At 45.4% G+C, this 20,076-nt stretch overlaps 1 protein-coding gene across 3 annotated transcripts in view; it reads right to left on the bottom strand.

Moving 5' to 3' along the window:
• Positions 1–499: 499 nt before the first annotated feature.
• The window catches only part of U2SURP (U2 snRNP associated SURP domain containing), a 44,104-nt gene continuing 24,527 nt past the window's right edge, over positions 500–20,076 (bottom strand). For all 3 annotated transcript variants that reach the window (XM_055128396.1, XM_055128397.1, XM_055128398.1), the window contains 15 exons: positions 18,853–18,957; positions 17,377–17,443; positions 17,031–17,194; positions 15,156–15,318; positions 14,505–14,584; positions 13,675–13,762; positions 13,018–13,140; positions 11,683–11,839; positions 10,200–10,295; positions 8,769–8,835; positions 6,097–6,256; positions 5,744–5,854; positions 3,053–3,171; positions 1,702–1,869; positions 500–713 (listed from right to left, as the gene is read on the bottom strand). In XM_055128396.1, the coding sequence (XP_054984371.1) occupies positions 575–713; positions 1,702–1,869; positions 3,053–3,171; positions 5,744–5,854; positions 6,097–6,256; positions 8,769–8,835; positions 10,200–10,295; positions 11,683–11,839; positions 13,018–13,140; positions 13,675–13,762; positions 14,505–14,584; positions 15,156–15,318; positions 17,031–17,194; positions 17,377–17,443; positions 18,853–18,957 (1,807 nt within the window). In that variant the 3' untranslated portion in view covers positions 500–574. The remainder of the gene's footprint in view (positions 714–1,701; positions 1,870–3,052; positions 3,172–5,743; positions 5,855–6,096; positions 6,257–8,768; positions 8,836–10,199; positions 10,296–11,682; positions 11,840–13,017; positions 13,141–13,674; positions 13,763–14,504; positions 14,585–15,155; positions 15,319–17,030; positions 17,195–17,376; positions 17,444–18,852; positions 18,958–20,076) is intronic.

Here is a 20,076-nt window from a genome sequence, read left to right as displayed (position 1 = left end):
AGTCGGGGCCTCTGCTTCCGAGAGGCCGCCTTCTGTGAAACACCAACCATCAGCCACTCAACAGTGGAGCCCCAGTGTGAGAACATGACAAACGTCAAACTCAGTAGGGCTTTAAGGGACTTGATGTCACCATTAGGGCAAGAAAACAACGTTGCAGTTTTCTGTTCAGATTTTATTTGAAATCTAATTAAAATTGTCAAAGCTACAAAAAAGGGGAAAGACATCTGTATTATTTTTGCTAAGTCACAACATCCTAAAACAAAATACTACTACTGCCAAGAGATCCATTATACACATTTCGGATGAAATTCATTAGCACAGTAAAAATTTCATCTTGAGAAACGGCCACAACGAAAGTAATTTATACAATATAAAACAACAACAGGTCTACAGATGCAGTTCCTCGTGAGTTTACACATGCATTCACAAACAAACAAACAAAAAAAACCCCAGGAATGCTTTTCATTTGATTTTTTTTTCATTTTTGTTTTTTTCTAAAAAAAAAAAAAAAAAAAAGACTGTTCGGGCACAAAACAAAACCGCATTTCCAGTAAGTGACAACATCTTAAAAATGTCAGTGTTTGTTTTTCTTTGACTTCTTATGAGACCTGTGTGGAGACCGGGACTGGGATCTGGATTTCTTCCCTGACTTTTTAGGGGATCTAGACCGTGATCGCCTAGACCTCTTAGGTGTCCTTGAACCAGATGGTGATCTGAGGAAAGAAACAGAAACAAGTGATCAAAATGCTCACATGGCCAAACATGGCTGTCATACATCAACTGCAACCACCGTTAGCAGGGACAGTGAAAACCACTAAAAGCCTAATGTACCCCCTCCTGGGGAGACCCCAGGGCCCTGAGTGGTGCACGTGCTCTTACAGGCTCCTGGCCTGACGCTGCTCGGGAGCCACAGTGGAACCAGACTGGAAACCCCAGGTCACTGAGACTCTGTCTAAACTGCACATCCGCTAGGCTACACTACAAAATGGCTCGGAATCACCTATGGCACGTGGAAACAGGGGCGCGAGGTCTGCCTGCTGGCGGGGAGGTGCCAGCTGCGCACCGCTGTCCAAGTGCATCCCCGAGAACGTCGTGGCGAGACACAAAGCACCCGTGCCACTGACTTTAGTGAGGTTTTACTAAAAAGAGCAATTAGGGATTTCACATATCAAACAGTTCGCTTCAGCTCAAGAGAATTCTTTAATATAAAAACAAAGTAAGTAAAGCACGTCTAAGCCACTTTTTGAGAACTGCAATAAAAGCATGCTAACATGCACTGAATAGCTGACGTAGCTGGAGCCCGTAGACTCAGAGTCTTATAAAACTACTGTGGAGAGAGCTGTGAGGGGACTTGCGGAGAGGTGTCCTTCCAGCCTGCACCCGAGTCAGAGAACATTCTAGAGAAAGGAAGTGCAGACAGGAAAGGAAAGCAGCTGTCCTACCCCCGGGGACATGCTGGCCGAGCAGCCGGAGTGCCTGGCTGCCTTCGCCACAGGCTTGGGCTTCGCTGACAGAGGAAACAGGGCGGAAAGTGGGAAGGAACAATGAAAAATGAAAGCAAATCTCTTTGGCTTTTCTGATTCTCAAAAAAATTGTTTTAAATAAAAAAGTGACAAGGCTGCCAACTGATTCTCAAAAGCTGGTAGAGTAACAAGGAAAGCGGCATTTGACTGTTACCCGTAACCACAGGACTCGGTTTACCTTTTGGCCTTTTTGCTAACGTCTCTGGGAGAGTCCTTGTGAGACGACCTGGACCGGGAGCTTTCCTTATGAGATCGCTCTGATCGCTCCGACTTGGGTGATGGGGATTTCACTCGTCTCCCACTGCTACTGCGAGACGGGCTAGGGGACGCACTGTGCCGCCTCTTCCTACGGAACAAAGCGCCCCCCACCAGTGAGCCAGGGTCAGACTCATCCGCCTCCCGGTGAACAACTCCTACCAGTCGCCCCGACGCCATCAGTGTTCCTCGGACCAAAGCCCCACGCACCAGAGGGAGCCAGGGCCGGTCTCTCTACTTCCCGACTAACCCTCGCTCCTGCCAACGTCCTGACGCCGTAGCGCTATTTCCCAGCAACACCCAAGGCCCTCTAGTATCAAGGACTTGTTAAAAGCAGATCAACGGGAGACAAAAATTGGATCTTACTAAACTGAATCTTCTTTTCCTATAGACCATATTGGGGTATGGGCAAGATTTCATTAAGGTCTCTGATTAGTCTTTAATGTTAACTTTCTGAGCCCGTTTCCTGAAACTTTTATCATGACTATCTAAGAAAAAGGAGCATCGTATTGGTGACTCTTAAAGGTTGGGAGAAAAGGAAAGGAAAGAGAAAAAGAAAATAAAGCCCAAGCAAAACTGTTAACATCTGGGGGATGTGGGTGAAGGATCCCTATGAATTCTCTATGTATTCCCATAAATCTGAAATATTAAAGCAGTAAAGTGACAGATTTGTAAAGCCAATTAGTGTGACTGCTAACTGGAACTATCTGTAGAATGACTGAGCCAGAAATCTATTTTAACATTGGATTTTGTAAGGGAAACCACACTCCTGTTAACTGAAAAAAATTCTCTAAAATCAAAACTTTACAAAATTCACAGAAATAAGAACTAAAGAGAAATAATTTGGTTAGAATGAGGACCGAGAGTAAGGAGCCCAGCCCCATGCATGTAATATTCTTTTCAAACAGGAATGAGAAATTTAGGCTAGCAGCCTCGGCATAGTGACACCAGAAGAAATGCTTATACCAAGGGCAAGGAGGAAGATACCGCAAGCTGCTGAGTTATTCAAGCCTCAGGTTACGTACTTAATACGGTAACTGAACGCTCACGCTAGGCTAAGGCACCATCTGAACCGTGCAAGAAATGATGTCCCAGTTAACCAGGCCAAGTGCCAACGGCCCCATTTCTCAGCTAATTCTGCCTCCTACAGGCAGAAGCTAAATATGTTTATGAGAAAAAATATTCGGCCCATGTGCTGGTATCAGGAATGAAGATACCAAGGAGACAACCCCCAGACTCTGAAGGCTGCGCCAGGACGAGGAAAGACCGCCCACCTTTCCTTCCTTGTGGGAGTACACTCATCCTTCTCCTTTTTGTCTTTGGATCGAGATTCCAATTTTTCTTTATCCTTCTTATCTCTTTCTCGTTCTCGTTCTAATTCTTTCTCTTTCTCCTGTTTAAAAAGAAAGAATATTTGGTTACGGAGGGGGAAAACAGCCTGGGTTGATCTCATTTATGTCGCATTATGTAATATTTATATTCCTCTTCTAGTTAACTATGTCTCCAACCATGAATCCAAGTACACCTTTCTTCTAAAAGGGGCTCTTCAAAAGAACAGCCATTTCTTCGACTTGTACTGAGCGTGACACTAGCAACAGAGATGCTGAGTGCTTGCCAAGAGATTTATACTCTGCAGTAATCAATTCATGTAAGTCCTTAAAACACCCCTAGGAATAATACTATTATCCTCATTCTCAAGATGAAAAATGAGATTCAGAAAGATTAAGTACCATTCCCACGGGCCCTTAATGATGAAGTCAGATGTGAACCCAAGTTCCAATGCCACCGCGCTATCGTTCCATTTGAAAGAATAAACAAGCCACACCCCCTCAGAAAAGCAAAGCGTCCACCAAGCTTTCCAGCTTAGAGGGCAACAGCGTTCTAATGCTACAGAAAGCCGCTGGAACCCAGAGAGCACTTTACCAGAGCAACAGGCTAAGAAATAGTTCAGACGGCTAACTGTAGTAACTGCCCACCAAAAAATTCTAATAGTAAAAGGCAAATACCAATTACAATGGCAATTTTAAGTATTAATTTATAAAGTACAAACCGACCACATAATGATACAATTCTAGAAACCAGAAAAATAGCTGATTTGCTTTATCTCCAGCTGCTATAATTGCCAATCCTCAAACAAAGTGAGGATTCCGCAGATCTCTACTTAGCACGCGACTACTGAGAACTTCATTTCTCTCCCGTGAACGCACTGAGAGGGCGAGCTCGAGGCCACGGAAGCCCAGCCCTGACACTGGCCCCGGGAAGGGTGAGGAGCGCCGGCCCCGCCCTGCTGCCCACACCACCGGATGGGCTGCCCTGACACTTCTTCATCTCCAAGGAGAATCCAATCACTCACACTCTCACACTCTCTCTCTCACACACACACACACACTCACTCTCTCTCTCTCTCTCTCTCTGTAGCATTACAATCCTTCCTCCCTCAGGACTGTTTTCTGAACACCACAGAGCTCAGCGCAGACCCAAGCTGTGGCCCAGAGAAAACGCATTTCCCTTTCACCAATCAGGGAAGCGCCAGCAGCTCCGGAGCTAGGTGGGCAGGCTGAGTGGCGGCCTTCTCCTGGTCACTGCCGTGGCGGAGGCAGAGAGGACTGGGCCGGTGTGTGTGCGGCACTGAAGCACGGTCTCGCACGCAGGTCAGAGGCAGGGCCCGCAGGGCACACACGGAGCTTGCTCTCACCCCTATGGAAACTCCCCTGAGGATCTCCAGGCTGGCTTTCTTTTCCTAATGACTGACGTCCCAAAGCCCAAACTCCGCACACTTAGTACCTATCACACTATTTTCAACATTCCGGCTACGACACCAGCGGCACGCTCTGCCCGTCAGCTGGAATGTGAACAAAAATGACCGAACTTGGGTTTCAGGCGCTGAGGTAGTGCAGGGAAGTAAGGTCTTGCATGTAGCCAACCCTGGTTCAACTCCTGGCACTGCATATAGTCCCCTGAGCACTGACCGGGAGTGACCCCTGGGCAGCGCCAGAAGCAGCCTCCGCTCACTGGACAGTGCAGCCACCAGGCCCACTAAGAAAATGACCGGACCTGAGCTCATGCAGAGTCCCGCAAAAGTGGCTCCCACCGTGACTCCTGCAGTGCCCAGCAGAGACCCAGCAGGGCTGTGGGCTGCCTGAGCCGCCTTCCCGCCATCCCCTTCCCCTGCTTCTCTCTCTAGACACCCTGGTTTTGACGAGAGACAGATACAATTAGAATCCCTGGGCTCCTTCAACCATTACGGCATGGGTTCCAAGTTCTCGAGCTCCCTATGTTTTCCCACTTCCTGTGTTCGAAGTACAGGGCCCTAGGGTTAGAATTCATAGATGAGGCATGAATTCATTGCTCCCAAAGACCCGTTCTTTTTTTTCCCCCCTATTTTTTTTTTTCTTTTTGGGTCACACCTGGCAATGCACAAGAGTTACTCCTGGCTCATGCACTCAGAAATTACTCCTGGCGGTGCTCGGGGGACCTTATGGGATGCTGGGAATCGAACCTGGGTCAGTCCCGTGCAAGGCAAACGCCCTACCCGTTGTGCTATCGCTCCAGTCCCCCAAAGACCCTTTCTTGGCAAAGGAGTGTGAGGCGAACTTGACCCTGGCTCCTGGATCTCCCTCAGCCTCGTCTCGGCCAGCTGGGGTCTTGTTATCACAATGTGGTAAGGCCCACCGCACTTCCAGTTTGAAAGTCTGCCGCTAGCAGCGTCATCTGGGTCTCAGAGGAGCCGGAAGAGAATGTGTGCCAGTACCCGCCAACTCTCCTCCAAGTTGAAATGCTGGTACGCCTCGAATTTCAAATGTCCTGAGTGATCTACGAGTAGCCAGCATTTATGCATCCCAGTATAGAAACGGAAACAGACTATCTTGGTAAGTACACAGACATGCACTCCAGTCAGCTGAACAAGGAACTCTGGAAGTACAGCTATGAAGCAGAAAACACACAGGACTGAGCTCAGCTCTTACCCGCTGAAGAAGCTTATCTCGGTAGTGTTCAACCTGCTCCTGAAAGCTCTGGCCTGGTTTTTTAGGTCTTTTTCCAGATTCCAATTCATCCTGAAACTTCATAACTTTAAGCTGTGGGGATGGAAAAAAAACAAAACAGAAAGTAGACTTTAAAAGTACACACATGTAATGGGAGTTACAGGGGGAGGGGCAAGAGGGAGGCCGAGTGTCGGGTGCGGCACTCGCTCCCCATCTCAGTCTCTCGGCACTCCACTGTGAGGGGGAAGAGCAGCCAGCAGCCAGGTTTGGCTGGACGCTGGGACGGGCCGGAGCATGCCGTGGCAGCAAGATTCAGAGGCTGCCGTGACACTGACCTCGATTTCACGGAGTTTGGCTCGCTTTTCCTCACTCATTTCCGAGTACTTCGAAAACTTCGACTCCGTCATTTCCTCTTTGATCGGGTTCGAGTACAGGTGATGTTCCTCAGATTTGGAACTCTGAGTATCTTCTTCATCTTCACTTTCTTCCTCTTGACTTCAGAAAAAAAGAACACACTGCATGTCAAGGTAGCCAAAAAAAGAAATTACACCTGAAATACTGCTAATTTTCCACTGCCTTAAAATTTTAACATTTAGTTCCTTATGTCTGTTAAAGAACAACTCGGTCACTAAACATCTGTTCACAAAGTAGCACCTTTCACCCTGCAACTTTTCCTGCAGCAGTTAAATGAAACATCAGCAATTCCTGCAGAATTAACAGAGGCCTTCTAATGAGAGAATGCCTAAAGGCAATGTTCGCCCTTCCTCCAGGAGCGCTCAGACACTGTAATGAGACACAGTTCTGAGTCCCGGAGAATTACTATGAAGTCGTTATGCCGAGTACAAAGACTATCTGACTAGCAGAGAACTCTAGGAATAACGCAGCCGATGAAGCCTAAAGAATGGAACGCGCCAGGAAGCCTGTCAGAGTTGCTCCTGGAAACTCTTCCTCAGCCTGTGTGTCCAAACACACTGAGAAGCGAGTGAGAAACAGAGAATTTCTCCTCTTTCTAGAAGCCATCTAGAGCGAACAAGTTAAGCAAGCGAGCGAGCAGATGGTGCCAGGCTGCCCCCACGGGCACAGCAGTCCTGCCCGTCTTCTGCAAGCACACCCTGAACACACAGTCTGAGGACTGCATTTTGCGTAAGGATGAACTACACAGAAATTCAACACTGGACCATGTTCTCTCTTGAACGTTATTCTGCCTGGGTGGGATCACATTGGTGATGCTCAGGGATTACTCCTGGCGGTATGCCGGGGACGGAGCCCGGGTCAGCCATGTACAAGGCAAATGCCCTCCCCACTGTACAACTGCTCGGCACTGCTTGCTCACTCTTTCAAGCCTGTCTGTCTCTTGAACAAATATTCCTATCTTTCTCCCCCCGACATCTCAGTAAACTTAACTCAATGAAAACCATCTTGCTTCATAAAAGAAGAAATCCAAGACTCAAGACCAATACAAGTCCATCCTCATAAAATTACTACTTAAAACTTTAGTGCTACATACACTTTTACTCCTATTTTTACCACAAGTAAGAACAAGAGTTTTCAATAGCAGTTTCTAGGCAAAAGCATCTTGGATCCAGCCACTAGAGAGCAACAGTGAGGCATGAGGATCAGATGGTTATAGACAGAAAAGCATTTTTTTCCTTGCTTTCAAACTTCAATATTATTTTTATTTTTTCCCTGCTTTGTACCTTCAATATTATTTTCCTATTATGTATTTCTAGTGGCCGATGTTCTCTATTTATATTCTATCACCAATGCAAAATGTATTCACGCTTATGTATAAAAACATTTTTAGGAACAAAGTAATAATTTTCCGTTCTGCAACACCTCTTCTACCCCCTTTGCCTAAATTATTCATGAGGACAGACTCATTTTAAAGTAGCGATTCTCACAGCGGGTAGGGCGTCTGCCTTGCATGCGGCCGACCTGGGTTCGATCCCCGGCATCCCATATGGTCCCCCAAGCACTGCCAGGAGCAATTCCTGAGTGCAAAGCCAGGAGTAACCCCTGAGCATCACTGGGTGTGACCCAAAAAGCAAAAAAAATAAATAAAAATAAAGTAGCGATTCTCCAACTGGCAAAAGGCATTACTGCTGGCAGGCGCCGGCGTGGTAAAGGAGCGAGTAACTGAAAGCCAACGTCCCAGGCCTGTGGCCCCCAGGGCCTCAGAGAACTATGTCCCTCAGCACAGCCGCTGCTTTGTCCCCTGGGGTCGCTGCCTCCAAGCGTCCCCCGCCTGCGCAAACCCGACTTTCCACAGGGGCTGAGGAATCACAATTCTTCAACAACAATCAAAGTGCTACTAGTACCCACCCCCTCAACACACCAGTCCAACTGCTGCTGGGACCCACGGGGCTTCCCGCTCTAGAACCGGGAACCAGAGGGCTGCTCTGTGCTCTCAACGCCACTCTCTTCGCCAACAAACACGAAGGGACTCTGGGACGAGGTGTGGCTCAAGTGGCAGAGCACAGGCCTCGCAGGTGGCAGGCAGTGGGTTCTGTCCTGGCACCACACGCCCCTCTACCCTCAGTGGCCCCCGAGAACCTCCCTAGTCAGGGCAACCACAGTAACCCTAGCTTCCCTGGGGTGCTGACATCGGAGGAACCTACTGAACGGTCATGATGCAGCATTTCCTCGGTGACTCGTAGCCCAAAAGGAAAGGGTCATCACATTCACATCTTAAAAATCACTGTTGCATGTGGTGCTGAAATAATATTTGATGACAAAGATTGGAAACAAATGCAACTGACCATTCTATAACTACGAAGTGGAAAAGCTAGTGTTGAAAAATAAACTCCAAAAGCAAACTGAAACCAAATGCATTAAGACCAGAAATCAAAAGCTCTTTATTCACTAGAAAAACAATGGAGAACACAAAATCACCCTCTAAGTAAGCCTTTTAAACAGTGAAGTTTTCTTCACTATTATTTCAAGCGTACCTATTTATGAAAAAAGTGTATATGCAGTAAGAAACAGTATATTCGAAACAGATTCTTACTTTTGATTTTCTTCTTCTTCTGATTCTTCATGCTGGTCAAATAACTCCCACTTAGAAGTCGTTACAGCTGAATGAAAGGGAAAAAAAGATGTAATTCCATAAGGAAAGCCAGCACTTTTGCAGTTAACACCTAAGATGCATTGCCTGAGAATTTAAAGTTTCAGTCACAGGCATTTTAATTTATACTTATCTATTATTGAGTATTTCTATGTGCTAAATCCATTTCTTTCCTCACACCTACACCAGTTTGTTTACATACGAGAGATAACAAATAATGGTGTCTTCATTACTTCTTGTTGGACGGTTATGATTTATTTCATTAGAATCTGAAAGTCCTGAGGATTACAGGTGGTGAGCATGAGGATACACATCCAGGTTATAAAGACAGGCCTGAACATTTAAACCAAGCGTGGGTTCTGAAACTGACCTCTAAGCGGATTTAAAACCAGTACAATGTTCCATTTACCTTAACCTAAAAGGTTTTCAGATTTTTCTGGTTACTTTCCAAAGCTTCCAAACTAAAGGATCAAAGAAATTTTTAACAGCAACCACAAAGAGAACTTCTCACTCAACAGATACTATGGTAATCAACTGGGTCTTAGATTAAAAACATTACAGAACATAAAAGAAATACAACCAATAACTAATTTTGTTATTGGTTATATTTTTTTATCACAGAAAATAGCTTTAAAAAGCCTTCTGAGAGTCTCGGGCTGGGGCCGGTACTGGCTCCGGCCCGCGCTCCAAGATTTGAACCGGGTGGCCATGCGTTTGCACGGCCGCTTTGCTGCTGAACAACCAACATCCAGAGCCAGCTAGATTACTTCTGAACCCAGCAAGTGCTCGAAGCCATGTCCCCAGACTGTGAACTAAGCTTTTGCTCTATGCTGCCCCAGGAAGGGAAATGATGAAATTTCCCACTTTAATCCCCATGTACTTAATTACTAAAACATAGAAATCCTAAACCGCGCGGCCGCAGGTGACCTTATATCTCTTTATTCTCATTAGTGGAGAACTAATTATCAAATGTTTCCTTGTCAATAGGGCCGTATTTTGGGGGAATAAACTCCAAGAAGAATAGTGAGTTCTGTGTTGAAACCCCAACAACAATAATGAGTTTTGTGTTGAAATATGGAATGTAATCAAGGTAAAGAGAAAATGAAGTGAATTTTATCAGTTATGCAGGTGGGGGTGGGGGGTGTACCGGCTTTTTTTTTTTTTTTTTGGGTGGTGGAATATGGGCACTGGTAAAAGGACAGGTGTTTAAGCATTGTATAACTGAGACATAAGCCTGAGAACTTTGTAACTTTCCACATAGTGATTCGATAAAATAAATTTTAAAAATAAATAAAAACAGAACACAGAAACAAAAAAATAAATAAATAAAATAAAAAGCTTTCTGAAATTCGTTGTTTATAGTACTTGACTCACCCTGTGCTTCCAATTCAGATTCATCAACAGCCTCCCACTTCGAGGGAGCAACTTTGAATATAGGCTCATTTTTCTTTGAATCTTCCGTTGCATCCACTGCCAAGAGAACACGGGCTATTAGTCACGGTTAAACCAAGTAGCCCCTGGGTGTTCCCCGCACTGTGACATCTCATAAAGGGGCCGTGGACGGTGCAGAGGGCTAGAGCACGAGAATCCCAGGGCTCAGTCCCCGGCACCACAGGGACCTCCAGCACTGCTGTGTGACCAACACGAGACTAGCCCCTGAGTACCACCAGGTGTGTGCCTCTACTCGCCCAAAAAAGAAGGAAAAAAAGGTAAGATAAGGTCACAAGTGGATTAGTACCAGAACTAAGAACAAACTTAGAGCCGATCTACCTCTCTAGCCTGTGGTTTAATTTTTAAATGGCATGTGATCAACTCAGAACAGTAAGTTGTTAATTTATGTAAGCAAATTAAGCTACTGCATTAAAAAAGTCCTCAATACTTTCACCTAACAGATGCTTATAGATTTCATAAAGTGTTCAATACTTTAAATATGTAATTCAAATGTGTAAGATTGCACATACTTCATAATTCCAAAAATAATTTTGGACAGCAAAAAAAAAAAAAAAAAACCTTTAACTTCAGTAAACTGGAAATGAAAAGAGCCCCTGGGGCCGGGGGGCGATGCCAGCAGCCCAGAACACCTCACGCAGGCGAGCACAAAGACAACAGCCCAAGCCGGGGCTGCCACTAGGCGCTCAAGTGCTTCTGGATGACTGTCGCTGCCTCTGGCCGCTGCCATCTGCGATCCCTGGCTCTGCAGGAATTTCCTGTTTGGGCCAAAGCAACAGTATAGCAGGGAGAGTTTGCCAGGCACACGGTCCACCTGAGCTGGGTTCAATCCCCAGCACCCCAAATGGTCCCCGGAGCACCGCCAGGAGTGACCCCTGAGTGCAGAGCCAGGAGCTAACCACTAAGCGTTGCTGAATGTGGCCCAAAAACAGAAAGAAGAAATTTCCTGCAAGTACGTAAGTCATAATATGCAGCCAGGTATGCGTGAGCCTCGTAATAAAGTGGGGTGACCCCGGATGAGCAAAGAAATGAAAAGATGTTTGATCACCAGGGCCAGCAAATGTGAGCCCTGGCGAGTACCACGGTGACCCCCCCCTCCCGCACCGAGCACCACAGCCAGAACGTGGTGGAGTACCGAAACGAGTGACCCTTGGCAACTACCGTAACCAAGTGTGCAAGGAACAAGCCTGGTGTATACGAGCCCCTGGGCAGACAACAAGAGGGAGGAGGGGGAAAAGGTCAGTCAAGCCCACAGGAAAGTAGGACCAGGAGACCTTTCCTTGGCACACTGACGTCTATTACTGGGTGTCTGAGCTCTGGGAGACTGGGAGGGGCTGGGGCCTGCCAGCTGCGTCAGAAGGCAGCTCATTCCCCTCAGCCGGGTGCGAGCTGCAGCCTGCACACTCACGGGGCACTCCGTCCAGATCGTCGTCAAGACTCTTGATGGGGACCCCGTCCAGGTCATCAATGGGGGTGGCGTCGATCGGGATCCCATCCACATCCTCGAGAGGCGCACCGTCAAGCTCCTCCTCAATGGGGGCTCCGTCAAGGTCATCGGGTACGTCCTGCGCAGACACACGCCACGGTTTCATTTCTGGTTCGCTCTGGTCATACTGGCACATGATTAATTTGCACACCAGTACAAAGCAACCAGGAGGAAACCAGCAACCCCAGTACAAGGAGACGACACAGTAAGAAAACATCATCTACCCAGCCGACAAAGCAGCAATCACCTGTGTTTTTTATCAAATATTTACTGAGTGTTACTGGTAGTTAGCCTGCAAGAGACTGAGGCTAGAATAATAAGCAACAGTAAGCACGATCATTCCTGTCATTTAGCTGAGTAAAAGGTAAATAGAAGGCATAGGGGGAAGGAGAAAAGCCCAATCAGATAATGAAAATACACACACCCACAACCTCCACACACAAACGCACACCCCCCCCCATGCCCCCATACACGCACTCTTATTATTGCTAGAATCTGTACTGCACCATTAAAAATTTGTTTGGGGGGACAGGGTGGGAGTGGTGGGAGGGATGTTGGGACCATCGGTGGTGGAGAATGGGCACTGGTGGAGGGATGGGTACTCGATCGCTGTACGACTGAAACGCAAGCACGAAAGTTTGTAAGTCTGCAATGTACCTCACGGTGATTCACTAATAAAAAACTTTAAAAAAAAATTTGTTTGGGCCTAAAATGTCAAAGACTAGTTATGCTTCAACTGCGATCTCCAGGACCTTAGGCTAAAACAGAGCTGCCAACAGCAGGGAGAACACAGCAAAGGTCTGTGGGAGAGGCGAGCACCAGGACCACCTGACAGAAGAGAAGCACAACCGAGGGTCTGGCGGGAGTGAAGGCGAGTGTGGACCTGGGGGTCCAGAGCAGCAGAAACACAGAGGAGATGTCAGAAAGAGCGGGGCGGTGCAGGGGAGCAGGGCCGGGTGAGACGGGCCGCGTCTCTGGTTGGAAACATGCAGCAGACTCCATGCGGAACCAGGCTCTTGGTTTCCTACTAACATCAACTTTTCCATGTCTTCAAGTATTTAAAGAATCAAAAACCAGCCACCAATTTCCACACAAAAGCCAAAATAGAATTCCTTTTACATATAACCATATCCTGGGCTCCAATAATCCCAGGATTAGAAGCAACACAAGGGATTTTTCAGCAGGAAACGTCCTCCGCACCTGTAACGTGCTCTCAGAAAGGCAGCGTTCAGTGAGCCAAACACACAGAGTGCCTACCTCGGTTTCCTTTTCTTCAATAATATTTACAAGTCCTAAGAAAATATTTTGCAGTTTAATCAAAAATGGTTCTGGATAAATCGCCCAATCTTCCCACGCTCTGAAGCAAGTCATTACTCGTTGCTAAATAAAAGAAAAATAAAACCATTATTTGCAGTAAAATGCCCCAACTTTCAGTTCAGTCAAATGAGTTTGCTGAACCTTCTAAGCTCCAACAATTTCCTTAAAGTCTTTTCCCATGGAGGTCTATCTAGTTATTACTTTTTTTTTTTTTGCTTTTTGGGTCACACCTGGCGATGCACAGGGGTTACTCCTGGCTCTGCACTCAGGAATTACTCCTGGAGGTGCTCAGGGGGCCATATGGAATCCTGGGAATCGAACCCAGGTCGGCCGAGTGCAAGGCAAACGCCCTACCCGCTGTGCTATCTCTCTAGCCCCATCTAGTTATTATATTTAAGGTATTTTGACTGGCTTTAATAGTAGTCAAGAGCTCAAGAGATTATAAAATAAACTTTAACACTGAAGACAAAATGACAACAGACTTTAAAAGAAGTTTCTAAACGAAGCAAATTGAGTTTTATCTCATGTTTTTAAAGGGACCCCAGCTGCTATCCCTGGTATAAAATACTAAAGTAAAAATAATAAAACAAAACATACCTTAAAGTTTTCAGACTGTAAATGGCCTTGAATTGTACGATATGTAGCATTGAGGTCTGAAAATATCTGACATAACTTTGTTTCAAAACTGAAATTCAAATAATATACTCTTTACAATAGAATTTATTTTAAAATCCTGTTTACTTCAACATGCTAGTAATGAAAAATCCTCCTGGTTTTAAATTCTCTCAAGTCAAAATAACCACCAGCTTCCTAACTGATTAGCAAGGAACTTTAATCAGGCATCACCTCCTCTAACCTGTTACTAAAACATAGGAAACCTAAAAAGTGACTTGACAGAGGCAAAAACCCCAAAATTAAGTAGAGCCAGATTAGAACCCACATCCTCAAATTTCCTTTCAGACTAAGTTCGTATAGAAAAACATCGCTTATTCTAATTCATCAAATGAATAATAACGCAGATACCTCAACTGAAAAGAACATCAATTGTAAGAACAGGCAATACTGTCTTTGATCTCTGTTCTTTATACTGCCATTAATTTTCAGCTATTACACAAGTGTCTAAACACAATGAAATACTTTAGCTCTTCCTTCCAATTCCACCATCTATATCTAATCAGAAAAAAATACTGAAAAAATAAAACATATGAAAACTTAGTCAAACTCATAATTTAACTTAATGTGGTTTCTTCATTCTCAAATGTAATAATAATAATAATAATAACCCTCTAGAAAATTCTACAAACTAGGAAAGAATTCAAATTACTTATTATTGGGGCAGGGGAGTTTATTAACAGAGGTATCCTGTTTTCTAAACTTTTTACCCTTAAATATTTAGGAATACTAGATCACATCATCATCATACTTACAATTTTCTATAATAAGAAGCATTGGCAACTTTGGCTGAAGAGTTGTACAAAACATCAGAAACCAAATATAATCTGGCAATCTAGAACATCAAGAGATTAACACGAAAGGATTAAAATGTTTAAAGTAAGCATGTAATATTCCCAGAAAATTTTCCTACTGGACTTTTAAAACCAGAAAAGCAGGAACGTAAGGTTCTAGTTCCCCAGTTCACAGTCCGAAGAGCTGTGGAAAAGTCACCACTACAAGTCACCAAGCAGAGCAATGAAATATGTTGTGCTTCAACCTGTCGAGGAATTCTGTCAATTCACATCGCAAGTTTGTCAGGTAGAAGGAAAATAAGACAACACGGAACAGATTTTTTCAGTCGGGTTCTTTAAGCAAAAACAGAAACCAATTTCAATCCAAAAAGCAGCCAGCTGGGCCGGAGAACTAGTACGAAGGACAGGGTGCTTGGCTTGCAAGTGGTCAACCCAGTCTAGACTCGGCACCGCATGTGGTGCCCCGAGTTAGGCCAGGAGTGAACCCTGAGCACAGAGCCAGGAGTAACCCCAGAGCATAGCTGGGTTTGGCCCCAAAACAACAACAACAAGCAAAAAGGAAGTCAAGTAGAACCTACCACGTAGTAGCCCGCAGAGGACTCGTCTGCGTACCTTTTTGGGAAGCGGTGTCTTTAAGATGGACAGAGACTCGGTGATGCAATCCACGATTTCCTCGGCAGCTTCAGCATTATTGAGACAGAAAACCATTGCATCTCCGATATCATTTTTCCTCGGAGTTAATCCCCGCAAGATTTCTTCTAATTTGTCCCTCTGCCTAAACACAATTGGTCAACTTGTAAGTATTTGTAAATATAAATTTCAATTATACTGTTTACTCACAAATTTCTTGACTCAAAGGAGATAAATATCATCCTAAGGACTTGGACCAGAGACAGCCCAGGGGTGAAGACACTTACCATGCACCAGGCAGCCCACGGCCCACCCCCGCACCACACACGGTCCCCCGGCAGACCATCAAGCAGACTCTGAGCATCGCTGAGAGTCTACTCAAGTCCTGGGGCTTTGCTTATTTCTCCTGAAGCTAGTGTTTAGCTCAGAGTTTTAGCACACAAACTGTGTTTTAAACTCTGGGCATTTTCGCCCCAGTTCTTGAGAGCAGCACTGCCCACGACTCCGTCACACAGGCAAGAGCCTCCACGCTCTCCACAGTCCTCTGCGGAAAGTCTGTTCCTCGGCACCCATACCAAGTAGCTGGAGTGGGAGCTGGAGTCGCTGGTGGTCTGGAGACGACCCCAGAGCCCGACAGGCTCTTCCTGCTAAGGGCCAGGTCAGACCTCAGGCTGTGCAGGCCATTAGTCAACTCTGCTGCCACAACACCAAACTAATGGGAAGACGTGGCCTCATGTGGCCTCACATCCCGACAGGCCTTCCAGGAACAGGCGCAGGCTCAGTCTGTGGGGCCCGTGTTCAGAGACGTGTGGAAGAGTGAGGACCGACTTTCATTTCCCATGTATGCAGGCCAGGGAGCCATACTCAGCAGTGCTCAGGGACTCTGTGGTCTCAGGGACCCTAGCCGGTGGGTGGCAAAAGCAGGCGCTCGAAGGCTGGAGCGATAGCACAGCGGGTAGGGCGTTTGCCTTGCACACAGCCAACCCAGGTTCGATTCCCAGCATCCCATATGGTCCCCTGAGCACGGCTAGGGGTAATTCCTGAGTGCAGAGCCAGGAGTAACCCCTGTGCATGTCCAGGTGTGACCCAAAAGCAAAAAAAAAAAAAAAAAAGAAAAACCAACAGAAACAAAGCAAAAAAGCAAGCGCTCGACTTACAGTGCTCTGGCCCCAATAAATAGCCTCTTCTGTTCTCCCCACCGCTGTAAGAACTTCACACTTTCAAGACTGCACACTGACATGTACTCTGAATGTCCCTTTAGTGGACATGGGGCAGTGCAGGGACTGAGCTCAGGGCCTCAGAAACTGGAGCCACGTCACGGACTCCCTAAGGCAAACGTCTCCCACGAAGTACACAAAGCCCCCACTGGCCACCGAGTTTCCCGATCTCCCCGCTTCTCGGGCCAGGCTGAACCTCCACAGCGGGGAGGGCACTGCCTTGCTCGCGGCCGGCCTGAGTTCAGTCCCCCAACTCCACCAGCCAGGAGCAGAGACCCCTGAGCAGGCCGGGTGTGCCCCGAGCCCTGACCAGAGGGGTTCTCTCGGTCGGCCGTCCACCCCCTTGATCCAGACAGAAAATACTCCTGGTGCTGAAAGCGGAGGGAGACCTCTCAGCCCCTGGGTCACTTCTGTTCCCACCACTCAAGGAGTCACTCCTAAAGTTTCGGCAGTAGCAACTGCGGGAAAGCCGCAAGCATGAAGAACCATACTCGCCAAGGTGTTCAAAATTACCGGAAACACAGGTTAAAAAAAAAAAAAACCACTTTAGGGTCAACATCTTAGTAAGACCACTAATTAAAGCAACTGTGACAGCCCAATTTCCTCAATATATTAACAGAAGGGGGGGGGGAGAGCTTACTCTTCCTTAAGTGCTCCCTTTTTACTAGGCTCCTCTACAAAAGCTTCTGTTTCCTGCTCCTCTGACATCCCATGCAGGTATGGATTTAATGGTGGTGGTCTCCAAAATGATCCATTTTTGAACATACGAAAATCTTCTGTGCGCCACTTGGTTGGAGAGTCTCCCTGATAAATGTGCAGAATGTCCATCAGAAATGTCTAATATTCCTATCAAACAGCTTTTAACATTCTTTGTACTACTGGTGCAACAGCATTCACCGAAACAAAATTAGACTTAATGCCTTAAAAAAAAAAAACAAAGAACTATGGTCTGCTCTTGAGTAGTAGAACCAAGTAACCATACTTGCCTGCAGAATAGAATAAAGCTTCCACCGATAGTAAACATGGGCTGGTGTCTGGTTTTCAAATAAGAACCTACAACAAACAAAAATCAAACAGTGAACAAAAAAGGGTCTTTTAAATGTAAATGAATTAGTTCCACATAAAAGCAAGGCGCCAAAGACTGGGCCCCTGCCTCACCCAGCCCCGGGGGGCCTGTGTGACTTAACATTAATAATCCAAGTGGGGGGAGGGTGTCCATTAGGCTGACTTATACTCAATCTTATTGAACTGTGTCAGATACTGTATCTGGCACAGAACAGATTTTTCCCACAATATGATTTCAAAAGCAGTGGTTTTTAAACTGCTTCAGTAACAGTGTTAAACACCACAGCTATTCGGAAGTAAAGCAATTCCTATAAGCCTCTGTGCTTTATTACTTTTATTTTAATGCGTGAAATTATTTTTCCTCTAAAGAACACCGAGAGGGCTAGAGCAATAGTACAGCAGGTAGGACATTTGCCTTGCACGCGGCCAACCTGGGTTCGGCCCTGGCATCCCATATGGTCCCTGAGAAACTCCAGGAGTAATTCCTGAGTGCAGTCAGTAGCCCCTGAGCCGGGTGTGACCCAAAAAAACAAAAATAAATAAAAAATTAAAAAAACCCAAAACACTAAGAAACATTGCTACTTCATTAACTATATTGAAACCAGATGTAAAAAGAACCCAAGAGCCTAGATTATCCAGGCACACCTGAGACTCTACTGGTCTGACTCTGGACTGCAGCAGATAAGCCAATGTCACCAGAAAGTGCGACTCAAGGGATGTTTTGGTTTCCTAGCACGCTGGAAAATTATGTTTCCACTACAGTACAGTCTGAAGTGTGAGCTGATGTCTAAAAAGAAGCTATCTTCATTCTAAAATATTTTCATTGCAAAAAAAAAAAAAAGTGAGCACAGATTCTACCGGGAAAAAATGGCTGCAAGAATCCAGTTATCTGCAAAGCGGCCTAAAGCACGACAAAGTCAAGTGTGCCCTATAGTTTGAGGACTAAAACCAACTTTCACCCCACTACCAAAGAAACCTCACTTTCAGAACTTTGTTCTTGGATACACATTTAATTCCAAGAAGTATGCTTAGTAATTTTAAATGCACATCCGATGATAAATGAAATGTTGTTTACACATGCAATAAAACACTGTTTAAAAAGGAAATTCAGACAGCTGAAAAGAGATGAACCTTGGGGCGACTGAGCTAAGTGCAAGTCAGTCACAAACATAAAACACTGTATGTTCCACTTTCATGAGGTCCCTAGAACAAATACATTCCAAGAGGCAGACAAAAGATTGGTTCCCAGAAGCTGGGGACCCATGGAAACAGGTAAGAATGTGAAGATACAGAAGATGAGAAAAGTTCTGAGTGTGGTAGTAGCTGCGGAATGTGAATTCACTTAATGCCAGCAAACAGTAAATTGCACATGTTGCTGTAATTCAAAAAATGCATACCTGAACATAGGATTGTTGATTTCTCTGTTCATGATCATAGCTTCAAACATTGGCCCTTCACGTACAACAAACTCTATCATTCGATGTATCAGGGCGAGCAAATTCCTACAACAACAACACAGTTAAAGAAAATGGATTCAGACCTACCACTATATAAAACTACACTTGATCTAAGTTACTACAACTGTGCAGAAAAAGATTATTCCGCTGACTAATACAGAATTTTACACCCAAAAAGCTGGAGCATGTTAATGCCTTGTGCATTAAGGAGGAGGGGCAGTGGGAGGGGGAGAGTGGGAGGGAAGGGAGAGGTGGAGGGAAGGCAGGAGACCACAACACAGCTTCATAGCAATAAAGATCCCATTGTCTAAATGCCACTTAATTTATTACTCAAGTGCAAAACATTAATTTATGAATCACAACTAGGTGGAAAGCTGCAAATATATACAATCAGTAACTTAAAGCTTACATGTTATCATAGCCTTCTAAAAACTTGGACACTATCTCAGTTTAAAAATAACCCTAACCCAAAGCACTGTAGTGGTGCTACAGAAATGATAACATGATCATAATTTCTAAAAATGTCAAACTGTTTAACAAGGTTAAGGCCTTATTTAATAAAAAATCCATCCAACTCTTGTGCTTTTCTAGCACACTCATAGCAGACGGAGTTTTTATTGAATCTGACCCTGTAACGAGGCAACATCCCTTTGGACCACACTTCAAACTAGTTCACACAATTCATACGCTTAAGCCTGACTGTGGAGAGTCTGTCATGAATCAGCACTCATGCTGCCAGAGCCTGCAGAGTCCTCCTTCCAGAATGTTCAGAACGAAGGGACGCGGTGAGCTGCCCTTTCTATTTTCCGTTAACATTTATTTTCCAAGTCCACAATACACATAATTTGAATAACTTTTTACACTGCAGCCATTTTATTGGCCGGCCTCATAAGAGTATTTCTAAATTCAGAAGCTGGGTCATAAAAATCACAGGATACCTTAAATTGGACTCCAGGCACAATTTTTAGACACTGATAACACCATCAGGCACCCGATTCAGCTATTAGAAGCTGCTTCAGGTTTCTCTCCTCACCAGTTCCCCACCACATGGAGTTGGCAAAGAACAATAGGGCAAAGCAAAAGGATATTGGCTCTTGGTACAAGGCACATACTAAGTTACACCTTCAGCATTCCAGCTCAAATTAAGCTCGTATTACTGCTTGA

The sequence above is a fragment of the Sorex araneus genome, chromosome 2 (genome assembly GCF_027595985.1).
Source record: "Sorex araneus isolate mSorAra2 chromosome 2, mSorAra2.pri, whole genome shotgun sequence".
Lineage (NCBI taxonomy): Eukaryota > Metazoa > Chordata > Mammalia > Eulipotyphla > Soricidae > Sorex > Sorex araneus.
The sequence above is the reverse complement of the archived record's forward strand: the minus strand, read 5'-3'. Positions and strand labels throughout refer to the sequence as shown.